The 16,521-nt window shown below is 40.9% G+C and overlaps 1 protein-coding gene across 7 annotated transcripts in view; it reads right to left on the bottom strand.

The window, feature by feature from the left end:
- Positions 1 to 16,521, bottom strand: part of NCAM1 (neural cell adhesion molecule 1) — a 145,175-nt gene that overhangs the window by 21,194 nt on the left and 107,460 nt on the right. For 6 of the 7 annotated variants that reach the window (XM_054802821.1, XM_054802820.1, XM_054802822.1 and 3 more), the window contains 2 exons: positions 2,164 to 2,288; positions 293 to 473 (listed from right to left, as the gene is read on the bottom strand). In XM_054802821.1, the coding sequence (XP_054658796.1) occupies positions 293 to 473; positions 2,164 to 2,288 (306 nt within the window). Of the gene's footprint in view, positions 1 to 292; positions 474 to 2,163; positions 2,289 to 13,903; positions 13,907 to 15,072; positions 15,115 to 16,521 lie in introns of all 7 variants that reach the window. The other variant, XM_054802827.1, reaches the window with a different exon arrangement.

The following is a 16,521-nucleotide window of genomic DNA, read 5'->3' as shown; positions in this document are numbered from 1 at the left end:
TTTTCTCATCTGGCAATCCTGTTACCCTGATACGAAAAGCCAACATTCCCTGTAAACAGTCAGGATTTGTCATGTAGCATTCCTAACAGTGTACTGCTAATGCTGTACATACTGTAACATGGACTACAGTACAGGTATGTACATGGCAAAACCTAAGCTTTGGATGGGTAACCAATTGTGATAATGGCTTCAAGCAAGCGAGTTGTCAGGGTTACTCAGGCACATTAAAGGATGCAGCACTGTTGCATTAATTGGAAGCAGAAAACAATGGTAAAGCTTATGACTGCTGTACCTGGGATGACAGTAGGCTGAGCAGAAGTTCGGAAAGCATAGTGAGCTGGTTTGGACTTCCCTTGCTGGTTTTCTGCTATCACATAAACCTCATACTCCGCATTCCAGTCCAGGGACTTGAGCATGACGTGGTCACTGCCAGACGGAAGTCTAATCTCTGGTTTCCATTCTGAGGAATGCTTCTGCAGAGCAGCAAGATGACAGGCAGGGATGCAAAACACACAGCACAACATTAGTAGCCAGCTTTGAGGACACTGTAATGATTAACTAACAAATGGAAAAGGAGGGAGGTTTCTACACAAGCATATGCTCCTTAGCTAATTCAGGGATGCAAAACATCCTGTGCTCTTGGCTCTAAGTGGAGAGGACAAGAGATACTGAAGCAGCCTCTGTCCTGCTCAGAATCCTGTTTTCTGCAGTGTTACCACACCTGAAGAAAATCCCTCAGTTCTTCCTCTAATCTTTGCCACATCACTAGACCACTTCCATTTCAAAGGGGAAAAGCTGTACCTTCTGTATGTCTCTGCCCTGCAAAGCACTCTAAGAGTCTTCTTTCAAGTGTTAACATGTCAAAGCTAAATTATCTGAGACATTTACTTCTTAACATAGATCTGGCTGAGCTCACCACTACCAACTACCATTCTATTCTGCACCGTTTAAGAGAGATTTTAAAAGGTGCATACAACCAGTAACTCTTACAATTCCTATGCCAGTTTCAAGGAATCCAGATGCACATTTCACCCAGCTGAATTTGAAACACCCACTGCCAAGGTACCTTGAGACAGTCATAGGTAGTTTTCTGGGACTGCAGTGTGCTAACAGACTTTTCCATCTCTGCCAGAATATACGGTTCTGTGACAATAGATCGTACTTTTGACATGCCAAAGACTCTCCTTATTCTAAGAAGTGCTAAGTAACGTAAAATGCACAAAATGGTAAATACTCTTGGGATTTCTAGACTGCAGTGCAAAGTTCGGTCTGCAACTTTAAGGATTATTCATTTGTAGTATATAAAGAAAAATTACTAATAGCCAGTAGCTTCATATTCTCATTGACCCCCTCTCAAGGTCCTGTTCCTCGAGAATGTGCTAAGCAATCTCTCCAACTGTGTGGGTGTTTTTTTTGTTTGTTTTGTTTTTCCCTATTGTAAGAAAAAACATCTAATACCACCTAATACAAAACAAGGGCCACATTCAGCTTACAACAATGCTACCTGCTCATCACATGGATGTTCTTTCCCAAGACTAGAGCTAGATGTTTTGCTCAGAGAATCATGTATTTTGCAATCCTGAGTAATTTACAATGAGAGCTGATGAAGTTAGGCCTAAAGGGGAACTGCTTCCAATGGCATCTCTCACTTTATCTGTGCCTATACTGGCTACATTGAGTCTTATTCAGCAATCTGTAGAATTATTTGGTACTGAAGCACCCGTTACTCAATCAACTATGGCAGTTTCAATGACCAACAGAAAGTTATGATTAGATACATGTCTGAAGGTGGGCAATGCTCTACACTATGAACCTCTGGTCCCCGGCTATTTAAGTAGTTGCTGGCAATCCCATCTCAGAAGTATATGAAATGAAATAATACTAAGTGCATGTAATTACCATATGCTCACAGAAGACAGCATGGAGAAATAATCTTTCATAGTCAAAGTGAAAGGAAAGAAAATGAGACAAAGATTTTTGTATGTTGCTTGTGTGCGCGCGTCATGTCTCATACCGTATACGCTTCCACCACATCTGCTTAGCATGTATTCTTGTACTGGCCTACCTCCAAGATCTTAGCTTCAGGGCTGTCGGTCTACATAGTGAAGCCCGAGTACTGAACAGGCTAAAACCAAATCAGGCTTGAGTGTCAGTCATACTTACAGCTTTGTATTTGATCAGATAATGTCTAATTGGGGAGCCACCATCATCCTGCTTGATAACATTCACTTTAATGGAGTTTCCATCTTCTCCCATCTGGCCTTCCAGTTTGGGTGCGCTGGGTTCCCCTGAAACAATGGTGGGTTTATGTTTAATTGTAAAAAAAAAAAAAATCATTAGGGAAAAAGTACTTATCAAACTCAGAAAAACACTTCACCATACTCCGCTACCAGGGTAGCAGCTTCACTCTGACCCAGACAGAGAGAAGACACTGTGTGTCTAGGGTACAAATATTTGCAAGACCCGAGTATTTCTTGCATTTGGTAGGGTTTTTTCACCAATACAAGTTACCCATTTTGTGTGTGCTGGAATGGAGTCAGAGGCTAAATGAAAAAGACCCCACCCTTCCCCAAGAATATCCTAGAGCAATGACCAGTTCCTGGTGATTTTTGTTGTAAAACACTGATGTGAAACACCTGGAAAACATCAAGATAGGGTACATGGCAAACAGGCAGGCTGCTCCTGTGAAACATAGATGTAAAGAGCATCATTGAAAAGGGACATTATGCTTGTCATACAGACCTGTGTTTGCACTTTGAATGTTGTTTAGGTTTTATAGTTGCCGGACCAGAGACTCGCTGGTGTGCTCACTTAAATGAGCCTGGAAAAAACGGTACTGAATCACAACAGCACATCTTTTCACTCGGCTTGCACTGATTTAAGTAATTGCAATGAATACAGGGTGGAGAGAACTAGACCCCTTCATTCTTCTGTAGTAATCATTTAAAAAAAAAAAAAAAAAGCTACCATCTCCCAGTTCGCAGCCCTGACATCAGCAGAAAACTGAAATGTCATTTGCAGGGCACACTGATTTACCACCACACCCTTTTACACCCATGTCTACAACTGCTTTTTCTAGCCAATTCCTCCATACCTGCACACACAATCTGCAGAGGATGGTTCCCCAATCCCAACTGAAGTACTTCCTCTTGCACCTTTACTATGACACCTCTCCTAACAAAAGGCAAATCCACAGATTGTCATCTGATTACATATTTACACCCCCTCCTCCCCGCCTTCAAAAATACTGCAGCAAATTGCTCAAGAGACATGCTTTCTCCTTCTGCTTTCATATTACCCCAGGGATCAATTATTTCCAAAGGGCTCTGACAGTCTATGAATTTACTATGCAAGAGGCATTATTACCTATTTATTTGTTTTCGTGGATTAAGAAACCCATCAACCGAACAACCCCGTCCCCAACAACATAAGTATCAAATTGGCAAAAGAACTTAAATGAGAAAAGAGCACTAGTCTCTCTTTTCAAGAGTGAAATAGACCACAAGAGAGCTCATATTCTGCTAAGTTTCTGTCAGTGTCTGGATGCTTGCTTTGCTCCATTTTATATAAAGGCATGAAAGGCTTAGGTTCCTCTATGCCAATGCTCATCTGAGGTTGGAGCTGGAGCTATTATTTCCACAGCCCTGAAATGTCCCAAAAGCTTAAATACTAGTCAAAGTCAGTAAGACTTGACAAAATTTGTCATAAATCTTGCTTCTCATTTTACAGTACTTACTTCTTTAGTACCAGCTCTGTGATGTAGTCTAAGTGCTTAAGCCATGAATTCTGGGCTTAAAAGCTTCTTAAGAACTTTTGACCATTTTACCTGCTATTCTTTAGAAGCTGTTCTGCCCGATTTCTTTATGGGTAATTTGAGCAAGACCAACACTGCAATTATTTGTAAGCTAAAACTTACAAATCAGCTGCACCTGGCAATTCCGAAAAACTCCTGAGATTAATTACACAGTGCTGGCTGGTCTCATTGCAGGGTCCTAACTCTTACAGGTATTTTATATAACAATTTAAGTGGCTAACTGTTAAAAAGCAAAACATTCCTACACTTCTGTTTAACCACAGTTACGCATATTGTATGCATTTTGGAAGCATTTCTATTTATTCATCTGAGTGGTGAATAGCTCATTTAGAGCTGACTACAGGAAATTTATATACAGAGAATACAAGAGACAATGCAAATCCTGTGTTTTGCTGCACGCCCTGAATCTAAATACACTTCCCAAATGTTTACAGCCCCAAAGGTTTGCAGAGGTTTGCTAATGCTGAGCACACGCTTTACTGTTCTAGCTCAAAGCAACCTACAGTTCTGCTAAAGCACTGTTGTCTTTACTTGCAGTGCCACTTGTAGTTTGGACAACGGGCTTTCTTGAACACATGCTCACAGATGCACTGAAGTGTGGTGAAATACAATTAAAAGGTGATCCAATTCTGAATGTATCCCAAAGAGAACAACACCAAAACTCTGAAATGGTGACATTTGTGACTTAAGAGCCTGAATGTAACCAAATGAGAACAAAAGCAGGACACTGAAGTAACATTTGTGACTTTTTAAAAAGCTCAGCCTTTTACCTAGAATAAAACTTTTAAAAAGACTTAGTTCTGTTGCATTATACTAAAAGTGGAAGGAAATAATAAGCCAGTAGTTGTATTAAGATCAACTTTGAAAGATAACACCAGTCATGGGAATTTACAGGAGCTTTTTTCAACCCAAAACCCATTCTCATTTCTAAATTTATTCTGTCTGCATTTGTATTCAGCTACTAATGGAGAGCACATGTGTTTCTGACTGGCAGACAAAGGTTAGCCTTCCCAATATCTTTCAAAGTTGATCTTCAGAAGTAACTACAGTCCTCCCCCTTCCGCTCCAAAGAAAGAATTCAAGCACATTTTGGGGGGGTGAAACATCAATGAGAAAACTACAAGACACAGACTGAAACTACTGAATTTAAGATTAATTAGATTTGCTTGCAGGCTGACACATGCTCTAACATACCAACTGTTCCAAGAAGGTAATTACGATCCATGGATACACAGGGCTCTGATGTGAGATACATATATTTGCGTTTCACAACATAGTAACTTCTCTAAAAAGATGTAAAGAAGGAATGGTCCTTTTTTCTGTGTTAGATTTTTCTTTTCCAAATCTTTGCCTCTGCCTATATCCCCATTACAAGACTCCCATGATACAAGCTGGACACTGAAGAGCTGTGTTCCACCCTGTGACAGGTTTCTCAGTGACTGTACATTGAAAACACAAAGGTAATAGTCTCAAGGTGACCATGGAAGCTGCCCTTGCATGGACTTCTAGTGCTGTTTGAAGCTGATGGCATACAGGAATAGGTTTTCCTGTTTATGTTACCAGAGGTGATACGCACTCCTCTGGAATTCTCCTGGTTCACATAGTACAGGGCCATTCATGTCTCAAGAAAGGACAAGAAAATTTTGTGTTTAACTGATGACCACATTTGCCATCTATTGTATAGACAAAAGGGCGGATTTTTATCTTTACTGCCAACTAACTGAGGCTGCGTGTTTGAAAAGCCCTTCCCAGCCCATGTTTCTCCTGGAATTATGAATGCTGAAATGAACTGCAGATTGAAAATTAAATGGGAACAAGCGAGTTCTAGATAAGCAGATGTACCTCACCTAGGCATACTGAAAATATCAGATTAACCAAGCAATTATATTTTTTTTCTTTCCTCAATCCTAAAAGAAAACTATCACTGCAAAGGTTACTGGTTTTGACTATTGAGTTGATTTGAGTTGAAGCAGCTATTACTGCAATAATTGTTACATGACTATTAACCAATAATTAAATAAAACCAGAAGCAAATGTCTTGTTCTATCATTTTTTCACACAAGAAAGTAGCTCCCAGTAACAACTGGGGGTGGGGCATTCATGGCTACTTCTTTTGCTGGACACCAAGTCACTTGACACTGCTGAAACACTTATGAGCAGCAATGCTTAACTGTTGCCATTTTTCTGGTAGACTTGATGAATGGCTTCACTGATAACTAGACAGTACATCAACATCTCTCCTTGGTACTCTTTCCTGTCCTTACCTCAGAGAGATAATTATTAATAAGTAAAGAGATCTCGAAGTGATAAAGGAACACTGTACTCACAGAATTTGACCTCTTATCTAACACAGATTAGAATTTTTTTTCCAGTGATTGAGCACCAAGACTAAAATGTGAAGGAACATCCTTTGGAAAGATGCTCATTCTTGATAGATTTTAAGTGTCAGAGATGCTGCTGTACCTGACACACAGCCATTCCCATGATTAATTACTCTCTCTGCTGAAACTTTTCTTCACTTTGAATTGTCCAATTTCTAGCTCCAAATTCCTTGATTCCCCGATAGTTTAAATGCACTTCTGCTCTGAGAAACGTTCTCTTCAAATAGGAGAATATGGACCACTCCTAATGGCTGAAACCTAACAGGTATAGCAGTGCAAGCCCTGTTGAAGAATACTTTAGTTTTCTCTCCATAAATACATGGCATTTAATTTGTCTTAAGCAGGCAGATGTAATCCAGATACAGGGCTGTAAAATTAAAAATGGGTTAGTGTGCAGTTTCAAACAAAGGAGGAAGAAGTTTAGTGGGAAAAGTTTAGTCCGGCAGAATCAGCATCCCTATAAGTCAAAGTGTCAGTAGCTGAAGAGAAAAGATAAAGTTGTCATTAGAAGGTTAAAGAACTCATGCTCACAGAACATGCATCCTCCCTACGGGATGGGGGCTGAAAAGCAAAAGTGCATTACAAAGGTGCGCTACATGCCTGGGGATCTCCCATTTACACTGAGCTGACTGGTCATATTGCAGAAATCTGTCTATTGCACCCATAAAACATGGAAACTTTAAAGAACCCCCCTTGTGATACTGCTAATTAGCTCATTGAGAGCAGACAGCTCCAAGCATGCCAGACTTCCTCTGGATAATGATTTTACAAACACCTATCTGCTTAGCATTCACTCTGCTGCAGAAGGAGGGATGCAGGATCTTATGCTTTCACTCTATAGTGAGACAATGCTGAGTGACCATGTCTGAGCCAAACGGCACCTCATTCAGCCCAGCAGCGAGTATCGAATAACGCAAGTGGAGCCCCCTGGAGGGCATAAGACAAGTAACTTAAATTTTCAGCCCTATACTTGAAAATTTCTCCTTGAGAAACGGGATGGATTTTGCCCAAAGATGTAAAGTTTACATGTTTCAGCCACCCTACATACTTTGTTAGAACTTGACCACTTCCACTGATTTAAACTTCACCAACAGGACACTCTTCAGCAAAGGACAGAAGTAATCCCAAGAGGTGCTTTACCTATGAGAAAAGCTAATAGACATGCATGGCACACTGCCTGCTTCTTGCAATTTAAACTATTTTTGAGCAAACCTTCTCTGGAGCTGAATTCCAGAGAGCTCATGAAGTCCTATAGTTTGAAAGGCTACTCATCCACTCTATGAAGGCTCTTCCAAAGGCACCACTACCCAGAAGCGACAAGCTGTGAATTAGAGGGTCTTCAATCTCTTTAGTGCCTTTTAGGAAACTAGGTCTGTTTCTCCTCTCAAATCTTCTGTGGCTCTGGAGACTTACTTTTTCTTTGCAGTAACTCTTCTTTCTTTATCTTTAGAACCACAAAGAGCTGCATGAATAACACCAGACTCAAGCTCTTCATCACTCATCTGTCCAGATCCCTCCCCATATTCCTTAATGGCTGGCTTCTCAAGAAACAATAATGACTTCAGGAAAGACTCCTGCTGCATTGATTTGCCTAATATCAAATTTCAGGCCAGAAACATCTTGCTGGCCAATATGAGACACAAGACACTGGGACTAGATGGCTCCAAGACTTGCAGCTCTATCTTTCTAGCAAGCAGCACAATCGTTTTGCTGCTTTCCATGAGGGCTACCCAATCGCTGCACTGTACTGGATTACAGCGCAGGTCCCAGGAGTCATCTGAGTGTTACTGCATGGTGTTTCTTCTCCAGCAACCAAGTTTGTAACTTTCAGAAAGGAAGAAGCCAATGCTTTGCTCTGATAAGAATACAGGACGGTACATGCATGAAGTGAAGTGTTATTTATGATGGCACTGCCTTGTCAGGGCATCACTGTTAACCCAGTGTTAAGCTCAGAGATCCATTCTTTGGGCTTCAGATGTAACTCAATGAATTTGACCAACTGTACTTGAAATAAGGAACTGTTCTGCAGGCTCCTGAAGCCTGAATTACTACCTGTTAGCTCCTACACATGATGTGAGTGTAGCTGAGGACAGTGTTCTGAGCCATTACATTTTCAAATTATTTTTTATCCACTTCCGCTAGGCCATTAGCACCAATAATCTCCTGCTGCAGGGAAGCAGTAAATGTTTCCTGGTATCCTTTCACTGTTGTTTAATTTTATATATAAAGTGCTTCCTTGATCTAATACTAGTCTGATATAGTTGGATTTCAGCAGCAGCTAACTGTTTTTAATTATCTGGTTTTCAGAGAGCACCACAAGCACCAGGACTGGATGCAGCTGTACTGACAACTTGAGGTGAGAAGAGAAGAGAATATGAAAAAGGAGCACAAACTTTTCCCTAGTCACAGGGCACTCAATGTGTGCTGGACCCCAAAAGTGACAGCAGTGCAGATGACAGAGATGTTTTATCACATCTGTTCTCTGCCCCCATCAAATGTGTTCCTTCTGCCCACCTTTGAAAAGCAGCTCAAACTGGTTACTAGACAACTGAAACACTTTAGACTATGAGCTTAAATCCTTGCCCAGCTGGCACCAAAGAAAGATCCTGCATCCTTGCTGCACTTAAGAGAATACAAGTGCAATCTATGGTAATTTCTGCAGCACATGAACAAGGAAGCAGCTGATTTCTGCAATCTTTGACCATCATGTAAATAGGACTAGACTGTGACCTATGCTGTCACAAACCGAAACAAACATCAGCCCTATCTATGGCAAGTCTCCTAGAGTGGGAAACACACACAGGTGAGAAAGAATAGGTAGGGAGTCTTCAGAAAGCACACAAGAGAAGCAAACATCAACAATCAAAAATAAGGAACAAAACAGAAGAACATGCAAAAACGAGACAACCAAGTCTTCAATCCTCCTGGATTTTGACCAGAGAGGGAAGAGACTAGGGGAAGAGGGGCCGCTTCCATGCATGCAGTCATGTGGGAAGGTTACTGGTGTTAGTTCTGTTTTCCTGGCAAACCCCAGCCTAAATCCTTTCTTGGTGGTGCTCCAAGACAATAAGGTGATTTTGGAATTTATAGGTTGAAAAAAGCCAATTGCTTCATGGTTTTCAAAATTATTTGTTTAGCTGGGGAAGTAGAAAAGCAGGAGTTTCCCTCCCTCCTCCCCTTTAGCTTATGGACAGAGTATTAAGTGAAGTTGTAAAAACGACGACGTTGCAGAAATTGTTTTCACTACCACACACTTTTGCTTGGAGACTGATTTCATCTCCATAAGCTGCAAGGGTCAATCATTTGCTTCTTGATTTCATGGAGACCACCAGCTACTGTAACTGTTGCTGGTAAACAGGTTCAGAGCCAGGCTCTGAGATACCGTGTGGGAGGAACGAGGTGCTCTGTCAAGAAAAGTGCAATAGTACTTCTGATGTAAATTGTGCAAAGTCTAGCTCCCATCACGTACTCTGTGTGTGTCTATATATAGCCTTTATAAAAACATAATTCACACTCTAGCTATGTTTAAGTTTTACTCATGATATACAAATTTCTTTCTTAAATCATAATGTGACACACTTACCAGTAACTAAATTTCAGAGAGAGGGAATTTTGGATCCTTTTGATAGGCTAATAAATATGTACAGTGTGAATGTGCGTGTGTATATATCTCTATATATAAACATATACTGCATAGGGTCAAAATGTTCCTAAAGCAACAGGAGATAACGGTGTTCACATTATCTGAGCATCTTACCCACAATCTGCCATCAACTAGCTGTCTGTAGTTGGTGCACTGGTACCCTGAAAGGCAAAAGGATTTTTGCCATTGGTGTTAATGCCAGAGAGAGTTTTAGAACCTTACTAGCATGCTGACTGTTGGATTCCAATAAGGAAAGAAGCAAATGACTGACCCACATTATTTTTGTCGTCTTTTTTTTTTTTTTTTCCCCCTCCCTCCAAGGTTTTTTAAGCTTAGTGTGGAAGACTGAAGTTGACTTCTTCACGAGCAGACAGTAGTGGGCAACTTCTCCAAAAGGCTTGTAGATGGATTTTGGAGTGATGGAATTTGGAAATCCCTGGTCACTGACCAGAGGGGAATCCTCACCCCAAATCTAGGCAACCAATCAGAACAAAGTATTTTACCTTCTGTTCACCAGCGTGGACGACATCATCAGCACCATGCAAGCCACATGACAAAGTCACATGATACGCACGCACATGATTGGTTGAAAGGAAAGTGGAGGAGGTCACATGGAAAATACAAAAAAATTAAAAAACTGATGTAAACAATGGGCAAGGGAAAAATCAACAACAGAATTACAGACTAAATAAAATAGAAACAAAATTAAATTAGCCAGTATATATCAGAAACACTGGGGAGACAGTAAAATTGCCTGCAATTATAAGAACAGTAAACCATAGAAAGCACTGAGTTATGACCTTGTGAGCGTTAAGCACGGTCGCATCACTGCTTATTAATACCAAGTCAAAGAAGAAACAAAAATTGTAGAGTGTGCACCAGAACTTGGACAGCTGAAGGAATCCACAAGACTGTTGGATACAAGACTGTTGGAAAGAAAAAGGGCATACATTGTTATTCAGAAACAGTCCAGGCAGCCGAGGTGAAATGGTCAAAATCATAGCCCACGCAGTTCAGTGAAGACAAACCTTGGCATTTCATATTGCTGTATTCTCCCCTCTGCAGAAACAAATGTCTTCCTAAATATCAATAACTGAAAGAGAGAAAAACCGACTATGTGTCTACATTTCTAAGGACAGAACTTTTGATCAAAGAGCTGCAACTAGAATTTGGTCAGACTGACAGTCATTACACAGAGTGCACAAGCTCTGTCCTACATACAGCCTGAAGATTCAAGGAGTGGCATGAGTCACGTACAATTAATTACACAGATGATTTCATGTGTGCAAGGGTTTTTTCTGGTAACAAGGAGAAGAATGAAGTGCTCTGCACTGGAAATTAATTACAAAGATGGCATAAGGAAGACAGCTACTGCTGAAAGGGATGAAAAAGTAAGCAGACTGTATGACGGGGGCGGGGGGGAAATCAGTTGTTGGACCACTAACTCTGTGCTCTGTTTCCCTTCCTTAAATAACTATCTACTTTATAACTTGGCATTTTTCATGATCACTCCTCTGTCTCATATTAATGAGGCTACTTCACAGTGCTCTAGTACTTCCCTGTTAATTTGATGTAAAGTGAATTAAACCCTTAATCTTTTGGGTGCCTGTATCTGACAAGATTAATGGCAGACCAGTACTGGGGAAAGAACTAATGGTACAAAATGTAAAATTAATTTGTTACATCTAAGGTTTCAGTCCATTGTCTCTAGTTATAAACACAGACTCATGGAACTCTAGGCAGGTGCATCACGAAGAAGGGAAGTTTGAGTTATTGTGAGATTACCTGGAAAGGCATTCAGTGTCTTCTGCTTATGAGGAAATGTATTTCCAAATCCCCAGTAAACTTAATATAACATGAGGTTTAAAAACAGGCAAGAGAGGTGCCTCTGAGATCACTTCCCCTGACAGATAGCTTTAGTTAAAGATCAAGTACAAAATTAGCAGTATAAATATAACCAAAAGCTACTTTGGATGAGGCTTCTAAGACACAGAAGACATTTGGAAATATTGTCTTTAGCTTAAAACCTTGAAATTCATTCTATTGTCATGGGTAGAAGTCAGGTAGTCAGAACACTGATTGTCTTGGAGCTTGAAGTGGAACAAGTCCCTGGTACACAGAGGCTTCTATTCATAGACAGTACTTAAATGAATCTGAAAACACAAGGGTTTACATAGTCAGCTCTGTCTCTCTCAGGACTAGTGGACAAAGGAACCTTATACAAATGTCTTTTGTAACTACTGTTATTATCAGGGCTTGTTAAGAGATATGGACAATTGACCAGCTTACTTGCAGATTGTGTTTTTAAAAAGCATGAGAAGGAGAGATGCAGTTTTGTCTGTTCTGTAAAAATGCTCCTCCCTAACTCCCTAGCTAACTAGACCTCAGATTAGAGCTGTCTCTGAACATTACATTCCTTTGGAGACAGGGATCTCAGCACTGTTTGCCTTGAGGCACTGCAATAATAGCTCTTAGATTCTGGTCAGACACAGGCAGTGGCAGAGAATATACACATCTGTACTTACTTCCTGGTAAATCTGGAATGAGTGAAAGGGAAAGGACAAAGAAAAGGAGTGTGAAAGACAAATGAATTAATGAACAGCTGCTATCAAACTTTCACTTTTTTTGTAAATAGGCTTACAAACACGTCTATCTTATTGCATGGTGCAAGACAACACAGACTTTATAGAAACCCCCCCCCCACACTTGGCTTTCCACCCGCATGTCTCTTGCTCAGTGTCCTTCACCTCCCTCATCCTGCAACTTTTGAGTCTGTTGGCCAGTATTTAGTAAATATTACAAAAGCTCCTACAGATTCTGGAAAACCAGACTAGACAGAAGATCCAAATTAGTACCTCAACTGGAAAAAAAAAAAAGTTTTTCAAGTGACCTCATACATTGCTAGGCAAAACAGATTCCACAGTGCAGAGAGCTGCAAGAAAAACTTCATTACTGCCACTGATACAGAACTATTTATCCAAGCAACAAAAGAGAATTAAGTCAAAGGACATACATGTTCCTAAACCTCTTACATGACTATAGACATCTCCCATATGTTACTGATCACACAAAGTCAAAAACTCACTAAAAGTCAGTGAAGAAACTCTCTTCAGCTCCATTAGGTTTCAAATAGATTTTCTGTTAATTTTCCTGACTTCATGATGCTACACAGCAACTCTCAATTTCTAATTGCTCTTGGTTTCATTCATTTAACCCTTGAGGTTAGGTTAGGGTAAGACACAAGGTCATTCAGCAGCAGCATCAATACTTAAATGATGAAAAGTTGTAAGAGCGTGTGTCTTGCGCCAATGCCCTTTTATGCTGTTGAACATAGCATATTCATATGCTGCAGAACAACTTAGCAGGCAAACCAAATGTGTCTACTGTTTCAATAAATTGACTATGTGCACAAATGACAATGAGGCAGTGAGAGGTCAGATCTGCTCTTGTTTGGTATAAGAGCCTTAATGTCAATGTAGGTGAAAAGGGAAACTTTTACCCTTAAAAAACCCAACACCACCTCCCCCCCTCCAATATACACACACACACCCCCCAGTCAAAAAAAACAAGTGTGGAAGATGTTTAGCATGAACTAGCTCTTAGTTTCTTTTCTGGGCAAAAAGACCCATTACTTTTAAGGAACCAAGAATGTTCTAAAAAACATTAACACATTTTCCCCTCACAAGTGGAGCTATCTCCTAGCCCCACACACGAACATCATAATGGAGTCTCTGCCTCCTAAGAAACAAAATACAAGATTAGTAGTAGAGCTGCTGGTTGCCACCTTTCCCCTGCCTTTTGCCCTCTCCACCCTACCCTCCAAGTCTGATTCAAATTTAAAAAATCACTTTAAAAATACAGAACCACTACCATTTCAGATGCATCAGGAATTATGGTTTGGCATGTTGTATACATGAAAAATAATGCAAGAATGAAAGCAGTTGTTGTGGTCACTAGAAGATAAAAGGACAATTCATGAGATGTGCAAGACCATGGAATGTGTCAGTCATAAATGCAGTAATCATTGTTTTTTTAAATTTGACAGTTCTAGAATAGCCGTACTACCCTCTCCCTCCATCCCAATCCCAAAATAATCACATACTTCATGCTTTTAGTATTTTTGATTTAGAAATTATGAACCATTTCTAACCCACTACAGGTAAGCACACAGGTCTTTATCTTAGAGACCATATTCACAGAAACACATATATTTAATTATTGCAAATCAAAAGAAAAGCATTTGGCTTTGTAGAAATGATTAGTTGCTCAAAACACACGTATGCACCATGCAAACCTATGTCTTCCTAAGTGTTTTCCTTCGTCTTCCAGGACTGCGTTGGAAATATTTGCTTGGCTTTCATATTGGCATATGATTGGCTATAAATCTCCTACAAGTAGGGATTAAAATCACACATTTGATCATCCACTCAGCATCAGGAAGGTGTGTCACTGAACTCTTAACAGCTAGTCCAAACCAGACATTTCAAAATAGTTCTTTTACATACAAATCAATTAATGCAAGTTTTAGCTATTTTTCCTTAGATTACTCACGTCCAGCATGGAAGCATCTGCTTACCTGACTCAGTCTCACTAGGAATGGCTATCTAACCAACAAGGTACTGAGCAAGAACTGAGGGAATCTGAATCCAATTCCCATGTCCAATATGGACTTCTTGTGAAGTCTTAGGTCTCTTTTAATGCAGGCAGAGCATCAGTGGTAAGATAGGGCAATGCTCTCGCTCCTGTAAGATATTCTGCCTCCTCATTTGCATCTTCTCTCAACATCCATAGTTCTAATATCAACTGTATCTCCCTAAATTCACAGAAAACAGAGCAAGGCAGGGTAGCAAGAAGATTATTCAGTTCATGTCCCTTTTGTGAAGGCAGCTTTAAATTAAAATCACTAATGAAAAACGTGAAAGGAAAACATTCCTTTTGGAAACTATAATTTAAATTTCTTGGTTTCCCCCCCTTCTCCCCTCCTCTTTCTTCTAAATCTTGTATTTCCATTTTTTACCGCACACTTGGTAGGATGACAGGAAGAGGAGGAAGAGTGGTACCATGCTGGGTTCTTAACAGCTACATGCTCACACAACACATTAATGATTAATGCCAGTTTGTTGGTTAACAGACATCAAAATAATGCAGTATAGCACTTCAGTTCCCTCGACAGAAGGGCTACAGCACAACAAATAGCGCTCCGGACCAAAGGGGTGCAGTTCCCATCTACTCACTTTGTGACTCTGAGCTTTCAGATTCAGCAAGAGGCCAAGTTGCTATGGAAACATGAAGGATAGATAGGATATATAAAGGTGAAGCATACCATGTAAATAAGTCATAAGAGGCAGGGCAGGACTGATAGATAGAGAGGAGGTCTAATGAGGAGCGAGTTAGAATGATACTGAATCCTTATGGTAGATGTGTACTATCTGAAGAGGTGGCAAAAATTGTGCTCTGCTGCTTTCCAAAACCCTCTCTGCAGGGAAGGTTGTGCTGCCAGATGCAGGGCCTTCCAGGTGACAGGGAAGGCAGCCTGCACTGCATGGTTCCTGCAACAAGCTACAGCTTCAAGGGTCCCTACTGATGTTTTTTTCATCCTGAAGAGTGTTGAAGCTCTGAATCCAATTTCAGAGACAGCTACAGCATTTTTGCCTACTTTTGGCCCACTTTTGGCCCAAAGAGCAACCAAGGTTCACATGTTGCTAGCTCATTAAGTACTGGAATTTCTGGGAGGCCCTCTAGAGCAGCACCCCATTGCTAGCTTTTGCTCAACTATAGAAGACAAAGGAGTAAGGACTAATGAGAACCTACCCTCCTGATACACCGGTTCTTTCTCACCTCTATGCACTAGTGCCAGGATACAGGCAGAGAGGAGGAAAAAAGATCTAACAGCCCCTTGTGAGCACCCTTGAGAAACAAGGCAGTTTTGAGAGAAGCTGACAAACTGAAAGCCCCTTGAGAATGCCGCTAAGCACTCCGCTCCCAAGAGCAAAGGCAGACTGTACAAGCACTGAATACAAGGATTACCAGGAGAGAAGGACAAACAACGTCTCTACTTCCAAAAGTCATGGGAAGAATGCAGCATAAGACACACGAGCAGTGAGGAATTTTTCTACTCTTCCATATAACATCTTTAAAAACAAAAGAATTGTCACTGTCACGTCTTCATGACCAGGCAGAGAAGTACAGCTGCAGAGAGGGGTAAATCGGATGTCTTGAGAGGCTGGAGGGCAATCCCGCAGAAAGAGATCTGAGGGTTTGAGTTGATGGCAGGTTCAATATGAGTCAAAAGCGTGCCCTGGCAGCCAAAGGGGCCAACCGTGTCCTGGGGGGCACCAAGCACAGCACAGCCACCCAGTCAAGGGGGGGCAACTGTCCCACTGTATTCTGCACTGGTGTGGCCTCACCTGAAGTACTGTGTGTACCTTTGGGTGTCCTAATATAAGAATGACATCAAACTATTAAAAAGTGTGTCCAGAAGAGGGCGACCAAGATAGCAAAAGGTCTCAAGGGCAAGGCTTCTGAGGAGTGGCTGAGGTCACTTGGCTTGTTCAGCTTTGGAGAAGAGAAGGCTGAGGAGTGACCTCACTGCAGTCTACACCTTCCTCAAGGGGGGCAGCAGAGGGGAGGTGTTGATCTCCTCTCTGGTGACCAGCGATAGGACACGAGGAAATGGAATGAAG

Source organism: Grus americana, chromosome 24 (genome assembly GCF_028858705.1).
Source record: "Grus americana isolate bGruAme1 chromosome 24, bGruAme1.mat, whole genome shotgun sequence".
NCBI lineage: Eukaryota > Metazoa > Chordata > Aves > Gruiformes > Gruidae > Grus > Grus americana.
This window is presented reverse-complemented; position numbering and strand designations above follow the sequence as displayed.